This window comes from Dermacentor albipictus, chromosome 7 (genome assembly GCF_038994185.2).
Source record: "Dermacentor albipictus isolate Rhodes 1998 colony chromosome 7, USDA_Dalb.pri_finalv2, whole genome shotgun sequence".
In the NCBI taxonomy this organism is placed as follows: Eukaryota; Metazoa; Arthropoda; class Arachnida; order Ixodida; family Ixodidae; genus Dermacentor; species Dermacentor albipictus.
In genome coordinates, this window is record NC_091827.1 from 28,813,288 (window position 1) to 28,822,873 (window position 9,586).

The 9,586-nt window shown below is 45.3% G+C and overlaps 1 protein-coding gene across 1 annotated transcript; it reads left to right on the forward strand.

Annotated features, from left to right (window-relative positions):
* Window positions 1-38: 38 nt before the first annotated feature.
* On the forward strand, window positions 39-3,175 carry LOC135917448 (uncharacterized). Its single transcript, XM_065451011.1, has 2 exons — window positions 39-370; window positions 1,222-3,175. The coding sequence occupies exons 1-2, from the start codon at window positions 182-184 to the stop codon at window positions 2,119-2,121; spliced, it is 1,089 nt and encodes a 362-aa protein (XP_065307083.1). The 5' UTR covers window positions 39-181; the 3' UTR covers window positions 2,122-3,175.
* The last annotated feature ends 6,411 nt before the right edge of the window (window positions 3,176-9,586 follow it).

Here is a 9,586-nt window from a genome sequence, read left to right on the forward strand (position 1 = left end):
CGCGAGTGCCTCTGAAGAACGGCAAAGAAGAAGTGTTTACGTTTGCATCTTGTTTACAACATGGCTGCCCGGTAAGGGTGATGCAGAACGGGAGCTCTCTCCGTTCTGCTTGTAGAAGCGACGTTTTAGCGTTTAGGTTAACTTATCAGCATTAAGGGAACAGCAAAACAACCGTTCAAGGATGCCGGCACTAATCGAACGACCAAAGATGAGCCTGCAGATGTGGGCGGCTTTGAAGAGCCACATTATGCGCGAAAGGGAAAGGAAGAAGCAAGAGCAAGAAGCTGACGAAGCAATCGAACGACTGCGTCGAGAACAGGAATTGAAGCGCAAACAGGACGCCATGACGTTGGAGGAGATAAAAGATCAGGTAAGCTTTCGAGAACACGGTAGTAGACAGTCCCCGGTAATCGCTGAGAAAACAATAAGCCACACTTTATCGGGGCCCGTCGCCTCCCCTCTTCTCGATCCCTTCGCATCTTGCGCATTCCGTACCAAGAACCTCGCGGTACTGCAACGGCGATAGGCTGTACTGTTGCGCTTCGGCTCGTGTTCGCAAGATGTAGCGCTCTAGAACCGTTCGATTTGGGTAGTGCGCACGGCATCGTATTGCGTCGCCGCTTTTCCGCACATGTTCCCGAGTTTTCTGTTTGCCCAAATGTTTCATTTGAGTCGTTGCAAGTCAATGGAATATTTGTGAATAACCGCGAGTGACGTAACGAATTCCCTAGGATGTGTTGCGAGTTGGTTGCGTTCCCATTATGTTATGACTGCTACCGGGCAAGAACGGCATCCAGCCGGACGGCCAGGAGCATAAATCACGCAAGAACGGGAATATTGCGCCCGTTTATTCAATGACAGCCCTTTTCCCAAACGTTCCAAAGCAGCTCGCGGCACGTGTGGTGACGTCAGTCTCGCGCCAGTCTCGCGTCACGGCGAACGCGGTTTTACTGTCTTCGTCGTCGTTTTCACTTTGCAGCACGTTATGTTCGTGCTTGCGTACTCCTACTATCAGCAAGTTCACGAGCTCTGCTCCCTAAAGAAAAATTCTGGCAATTCTTAATTGCGCACTATAAATTACAGTAATCGAAATAGTGGCTGTATTAAGGTTAAAGCTCCATGCAGCTGCTAAGTTTAGACGCGTGCGAGGTAGTGCAAAATTGAAAACGAAGGAACCTTCTGATTGCCTTTTTTTTTTTTTTTTTCGCGCGGGTGCTACAGGTCACGCAGTCAGAGAAGAAGCTCAAAGAGCTGAAGGACGAGAAGCATCAGCTTTTCATGCAACTCAAGAAAGTACTCCACGAAGATGACACTCGTCGCCGTGCGCTAGACAAAGAGGCCAGCGAAGTGGCCGCAGCCCAAGCTGCTGCGGCCAGTCAGGCCTACGCTAACCACCAGGCTCTCGGCATCGTGGGCGGAGCAGGCCAAGCCCAGCCGCTCTACATCCAAAGCCTAGGCCGCACACCTGTCCTGTACAAGATGACAAGCCCGCAATCTGGCAATACCATCAGGACCCACTCAAGCTCGCTGAAGCGGCCTCACTCACCTTCGCCGCCCCTTTCGTCACACTCCCAGACTGGTTACCAGGCTCCCCAGTTTACGTACAAGGCACAGGTCACTGCATATGGCTCCAAGCTTGTCCCATATCCGACAGTCGTAACCTCAGGAGCACAGCAAACTCCAGTCTACTATGCGGCTCACCACATCCTTTCGGGTGGCGAGACAAGCGCGTCGCCTATCTACAATGCAACCACGTATGCACCGCAGTTCACCACCCATTCCTCAACAGCAACGGAACTTGCCTTGAAACAGCATGGAGTTGTAACACCAACCTCAGCTTCATCATCACAGGGGCAAGGTTACACACACATCTCACAGCAGGCTTTCCAAAAGCACCTGGAACACGGCAGCAGCAAGGGAGCTGCATCGTCATCTACCAGCACCTACAGCGATGACAAGTTTTACGTCCAGACGAATGTGATCCCTCGAGCTTCACTCTCTGGGTCACTTGTGACAGGGCAGCCGGTTGTGCCGGTGTCACGCCAAGTGAACGGTACATTTGCGGGGCAGGGTGTTCAGCGTCACCAGTACACTAGTCAGTCGGGAACACGGTTTTACTGAAGCCACCAAAGCACACAGTTTGTTGTCCTTTTGTTTTGTTTTGGTTTCTTTTTCTTAATTACTTTGGTTGTTTGTTTTCTTTCTTGCTTGCTTGCTTTTTTTCTTTTTTTTAACAACCAGGCTTTAGAATGTCTGCTTTATTCCATGCTGTTTTCTAGCTGGCTATTGCAGCATCAAGTCATACAGAACCGGCATTTTCTCCTTTTTTTTCTTTTCCTTTTTTTTTTTAATCCAAGAGAAGTAATTTATGGTATGGATTATTGAAAACTGTTCTGAAAAATTGTAGTCGCGTGCGTGATGCACATGTTGGCAATCCATTCACTCGTTCTTGTTTCCGGTGATGTGTCACAAGAGCCATGCTAATGTTGAGTGCCATATGAATGGTTTTGCATAATCTCGTTATTTTCAATTTGCAATCATTAACTATTCATTCCATGCAGCACCCTTCATGTAACAGCATTGGTCAGCATAGAGAGCTTTCAGTTAATACACATCGCTGTATGTAAGCGACATGTGGAGTGAGCTTCTATTATGAATTCTCAAGCATCAGAATCTGATTCTGCAGTTCACATGGCTTGAGGTGAATGGTTATGCTTACTGTTTCCAAAATGCTCCTTGTGACGGCATGAATGAAGTATGGCGCAGCAGTTAATTTATGAGTGAAGTCATTGTGCATCCTGTCATTTTGCACTGCTGAAGAAATGCCCTAAGATCTTTTTTTACAATATCAAAGTTATCCACACCATCGATATTGAGGACTCAACATCCTTGACACTCAACAACTTGACAAGGACATACTTAGATAACTAACGAGAACAGTTTTGTCATCAGTATCAAGGACCTCTTATGATTGTCACTGAGCACATTGTTGTAACATTCATCTTGCCATGACAAGGTGATTGAAACCATTTGTGTTGATCTCATATAATGACGTCAGCAATAGCCTTGTTTTCTTTTTCTTTTTTTCCCATGTGTGCTGATGATTTGCTTCACATGCAATAAAAAGCAAACATCGCACTGAAGCTATAAACAGCTTTCCAGCAATTTCAGCTAACATGTCTTCTATGCAGTCATGCTTGTGTGTATGAGCCTTGTCCCAAAGTTCCTGTAGCACTGTACGAACCGTAACATTACCAGTCATGCAGCATACAGTGATCTCCAAGACATTCTCTTTTTTGGCAACACTGTGTTTGGCTCGGCAGTGTGCCTGCATTCACACTGTTAGTGGTGCTCGGGAACTGCCGCGTTGCGGGCAGTACCAAGTTGTCCAACCACCGAGTCGCTGTGTACAATTTACTGTAGCCCACCGTTCATGTATCATGTGGACGTGCCTGTGTCCTTTCTTCAATGCTTTGTCATGTTATGCAACTGCGGCCGCTAATATTCAAGTCCACCCTCTGATATGCAATGTACGCATGCACGACTTGCTGCGGGGGTATTCTGCAAGTGTCCGCCCAGTGGACATGTCCATTTCATCTGCTGCTGGAGTTACAATTGGCTGGGCTGGGGTATGCATCGGAAGGAGACAAGCGTCCCCAGCAAATCATCACTTGAGCAGCAGATGAAATGGACATGTCCACTAGGTGGAAACTTGCAGAATGGCCCCCTTATCTGTACTAGGCACACCTCTATGCAGATGGCTCGTCAACATAGGACAACCTTCTGATTCACCTTATTGCAGCTGCTTGCGTTACAGCCCAAAGTTACACCTGACACGTACTGATCCCAAAGACATGAAGTTTGTATAATACATTGCACTTTGCAACAGCTTTAATGTCATAATTATCATATTTACAGTCTGTATGTGTGCTGTTTACTCGTACATGGAAAGAAAACGCGCACCATAGGGTATTGTTCGCTTGATGGCAAGACTCTTCTCGATGTTGCCTGCGCTTTATGGTGAGCAAACTGGCATGTAGCTGCACCATTGATGTCTTCAGTGTGGTCCACTGTTGAGGCGCAAATGTGCAAGAGCATTGTGTGAGCAAATTCACGGGTGTGACTGTAGTCAGTGATGGGTCAAAAACACAGCAGCAAGTGTCTCTCACAGGGAACGTGTACACATGCAGCAGCGAATCACCTCCTATATAGACACCCTATCCTTTGGATCCATGTCCTCGGCTCCAATTGGACGCTTCCTTAACAAGCAGCTCCTCACCTTGCTGGGAGATGTTTTACACGCATCAGGCGTAAGTGACAGGACTGTGGAGCAATGAATCAGTCTATTAGTGCATTTAGCCTTTTTCGGTACATCAAAACATTTTTTTTTTTCCAGTTCAGTTTATTTCTATTTATGATCACAGACGTTGCTGTAAATTGTTCGGCTAGTTGGTTCATTACGGCAGCAAACAGTGCCAAGGACATGAGAGACAAGCAAATGAGTGTCTCGGTCTCGTGTGCTCTGGTGCCGTTGGCTGCCTGTCTGGGTACACCTCGGCAGTAGTGAGCGAGATGGCGGGAGAAGCGGTACGAGAAGGGGGGGAGGGTAGTTGGAGAGGAGGCATTTTGTGTATAAGGCCATTGTTTCTCCTAATCCCCTTTTTCAAACGACCCATGTGCGCGGCGGACTGTCTTCTCTCGTGCTCATTGTTGCTCAACAGCTAGGGCTCCTCCCCTTCGTGCCAGTGGCATTTGTCGGGGGAACTATTTCTTGAAGCACGGAGGGTATAAACGACAGGTGCACCACGCTTTCTTGGGAGAAGCTCCTGTGCGTTCTTGACTTGTCACTGACCATAGTTTGGAGACATCTGCACAGCAGACACATTGAGGCTGATTTACCTGGTTTTCTCGGGTTTACCTGATTTATCTGCTTAGTATGCCGACACTGTTTCTGCTGGCAGCCGCAGCTAAAGTGCCTCCAGAGTGCGAGACATCTGCTTGCGTGTTCCACTTAGCAGTGTACCACACTGTGCATACTGGTAAGCCCACATTCAACCTGTGGGGAAAAAAATAAAATAATTTACATGGTGCTTACAACCTCTTGAGGTATGTACACATTGGAATGATTTCTCTACTCACTTTGTGTGTCTGTTCTTCAGCCTGCCGTGTGTTGTACAGAAGTGCGAGATCTAATGTTTGACCATGTCTTGTACATTTCTTCAAGTGTACTTTCTTTTTTCAGAGTTGAGCCTTCGCCTCGCTTTAGTTGAAGTCTTACAATGTGTGCTTTTTGATGTTGTGCCGACCTCTGCTTACCTGCTTGTTTTTTAACATGTCCATTGCTTACAACATATATATATATATATATATATATATATATATATATATATATATATATATATATATATATATATATATATATATATATATATATATATATATACACACACACACATGCACGTGCTTCTGCTACTGCAAAAATAGCGACAGAGTAGCTTTGAACAGCTTCAGCTGTTTGAGGGCGCAAGAGTACTGCAAACAGGTCAGAGTACTTGGAAATGCCAACCAATCCATAATATTGAGGTCACTATCAGTGTTCTAACATTATTACCTACAAGCTCAGAGTGAGAAGTCATTCGTTCATAAATTATTTCCCATTGCTACTCGTCCCCCTCTCTCCAAACTTTTTCTTTTTCTGTCCCTTGTCATGTGCTCTTTAAAGCACAAACCGGAAACTCTTGGTCAGCTTTCAGTTCTGATGTACCTACCAACTTTTCTTCAAGTTTGTTGTACAAGCTCTGACCATATGTAGGCATGTCCTGGGTTTTCCAAGCCTGTCTGCAGCACTTTGTGTTACCCCTTCGCTAGCGCTTCATTCACAGTAGGTTCTTGCCCTGTGTGGCATTGTGTACAAAGGTGTGCCATTGGTGGATGTATTTCCACTGTAATTATTACACAGCAGTCACATCACCTTTCTCATGTGGCTGCGCTTTTTTTATGCAACCTCCCACACAGCAGAACCGACCGTGCGTCACAACGCGCTAAAATATCTATTTGGGGATTCACCGACTGGCTCAAGTGTAAGCAAGTGGCCAGGTAACGTTGCTTGAAGGGAGAGGCACACAAGTACAGAGCCTTCCATATGCGAAGAGTACACAGCCATTAATGCATGCTCCAAAATGAAGAGCCTCAGCTTCCTGTTTTCAACACAGTCGTACCTAGTTTTCTACTGAAGTCTCATCCGACACAAGCTTCTTTATATCCTGTATTCTTCATAAGCACATGTTTGTCAAATGCCAAGATTGTTGAGAAAAATTTGACTTACTTTATTATTATATCTGTGTTTGTTATATTGAGGTTCGACTGTACAGTTAAATCAAGGAGTTGGTAAAAATAAACTGCATCTGTAGAGCACCTTAGCCATGGCGAGATGGCTGTGTTAGGGATTTTGGCATGGCCGCAGAAGCTGTCAACAAATTTGCCCAAGAAGCAAGAAACAACCAGTGGATCATAGGACATGCACTCCCGCAAAGAGAACCTTTTAGGTCTATTCTCAGCCAAGGCAAACAAACTCCAGCCTGTGATTTGCACCGTCACGCTGCCTTTTGGTCAATAATGTCGCAGCTCTTGTGCACAGATTGTGACAGGCACGTGGGTTCCTTGATGCATACTGCATGACTAGAACGGCAAATAGCTGTAGCCATCCTCGCACTTGCAACTTCGCATTCAGCACTGTATGCCTTTTGCCCCCTCCCTCTGACAGTACTCTTACCATGTTGGAGGTTCTGGAAGAGAACATCGTTGAAGTGGCAACTTGTGGCACGATATTGCAAGCTTCCTGCACGGAGCTTCATTTTGTATAGCAACCCCGATACCGTAGTTGAGTTCTCAGACACCTGGTGGTGCTAACATGATGTAGGTGCAGACACACCTGCAGCATGTGACACCTTGTAGCCACGCTGATGAAGCGAGTTTCTCCAATTCAATATTTCTCGCTTCCTTCCCAGCACCATACTTGTCAGCCTGTACAGCTGCTAGCAGTTTGTTTACTACTTTTTGCCATAAATTTTTCTGTACACACAAGAAAAAAACCTATTCAGAGCCCTATATATCTATACAATATATAAATACATATATGTATACACTCATATATATATACATATATATACACATATGTATACAAGATTTTAGCATGGAGCATTTTGCCAAAGGAAAGCTGTGTCATTTTTTTATCCTTTCTGTCCTCTCCACTCTTTCCTGCCCAGTTATGTTTTTTGTTGTATATTTACATTGCAACAATAAAGGGAGCCAAGTGATTGTCTCAAGTCCTTTCTTTCTTCGCTTGTCCTTTCTAGCATACTGGAAACAGGTGAATAATGCTCTCGAAAGCATTAAGGAAATGCAATGTCAAGAGCGTTGAATGATATGCCACTCTGGCACCACTTCACTAGTGTTCAAGATGACAGCCTCTTTGCTGCAACTAGCTTTAAACTTTCTCGAAGGCTTGAAGAAAAACTAGCAAAATCTGGAAAGGAGGGACCTTAAAAGGCATGTAGTGAGGGACAGCTTTTATTCGATGACCAAGAATTGTACCTGCCAACTCTAACAAAATTTTTTGTTAGGTTCACCAATTTTAGCTCGTTCCACGATTTCATTAGTGTTGCATGAAGTTCTGTGAAAATTTTGTTTGCAGAAAATGTTTTAAAGGCGCTGAAAAGTGACAGATTATAAAAATATCTGCAAAACGTAAACTGGTGGCTGCGCCGCCCTTGTATATAACAGCGCAAAACGTATACCAGACGAGTGCTTGCTTCAAGCAAGTTTATTCAGATAAGTTCCTGAAGTAGGTGAAACTTGACAGCAGCCATGTTGCTGAAAAAAATTGCTGTGATCGAAAAGCAATGTTGCCAGTCTCTGCTGTTCCAAGTTTGCTGTTTGTGTGCTAAGGTGTTTAATTTGTATGTATCTAACAATGTAGGAGCTTAAGGCAAACAAAAAAATTCATGCTATTCCTTTAACTTCCCCAATGCGAATGCGCACCCGCTACAGTGGACCCGCATACAACATACAACAAATTCCGCTTTTAATGGACCCGGCGATAACGTACTATCGGCTACAACGGACAAATTTTTGGCCATGTATTGTCTATAGATGGTGTTCACACAACGTACTCTGCATGCCGTAGCGATGTGGCAATGCACGCAACTATTTCCGGTCGCTTGCGGAATGAGCGAAAATGCACTTTTTCCTAAGGAACGAATACGGCAAGCTTCCCGCAGCGGCATACCGCGCAACGCACTGCCAGTGAGGGGTTCTATAGTGGTTTAAGTGTCGACCACGTAAGCGGCCCATCGCCGTCCACAGCTAACGGATCTGCAGCTCTGCAGTGCCGAGGTGTGCCGCTAGGCCTAACCAGCTTCGAAGCAAAGTCGTAGCATTCGGCGCTTCAAAAATTAACAATCGCCGATGATTGCAAAATGTGTCGTTTTGAGAACGCTCTATTTCTGAACGCATCAATTCGCAGTGGGTACGCGCCATCGTAGGAGGATATCCTATACATTCGCGGCGTCTAAAGTGCAAAAAGGCGCGTGGTTACGATTGAGTTGAACAAACTGGTTAAACTTGCACCGTACCGGGGCTCTCTTTAGATCGCGCTACAGGCATTATCACGAAAGATAAAGTTAAAACATCAGGTCGTTCAACTGGCCGCTATTTCGTGTGAAAAACTAAATGCAGCCGCGTCGTTTAGCTAGTCGCCCGGAAAACGGCAGTCGCCAAGACGTGACGTCGTACGTGCTGCGGGGCTGTGCCGTTTATCGGTAGTTAATTATTTTAATTTCGATGTTTTTTTTATTGTTATTGCGATCGCCTACGGGTCAGACGGTGACATAGGCGAAGTTCCGCTATTTCACGATATACCGCGGCCGTACATTTGGACAGAACGGACTTCGAATATAACGGACCTTTTCGCTAGATTATCACAGTCCGTTGTAACGAGCGTTGCCTGAAGTTCACAGGTTGTCAGCTATGCCAAGAGCTGTAAATTATTGAATAATGAATTGAAGAAAAATGTATTTATTCATTACTTCTTTCCATCTTGCGGGTTTCAACACTTGCCTTTGCTTCGTGTTGTCGACAAATTCGTCTTCGCCCTGCCATCTGCTAGCCTCCTGGTTAGCTCAGATGGAAGAGCGGCTGCCCCGGAAAGGCGGTGGTCTCGGGTCCGAGTTCCGGACCAGGACGAATCTTTCTTCAACTCCGAGGCTTTTCTTTCGAGGAACCCGTATGGGTTTCCTTTGTAGCAATTGCTACTAACGGGTGGATGTCCGATTTTCCCTTTATACATTGCAGAACTGTACAATACACCAATTTTGTTCACTGTGTGTGCCTCAAGAGGTTCAGTTTACAGAATTGCAAGCTGTTTTTATTGCCGAGTTAGTTGTAAACTTGATACTCATTTTTCTCCTTTCAATTATTTTTGCAGTAAAACCGAATTAACGATCTGGTCCCTGCAGTTGGAAGGGCTTAACTTTTATGTGCAATCAAACTCACCAAACTGGGTAAAGTGAATTCCGAGGAAAAAATT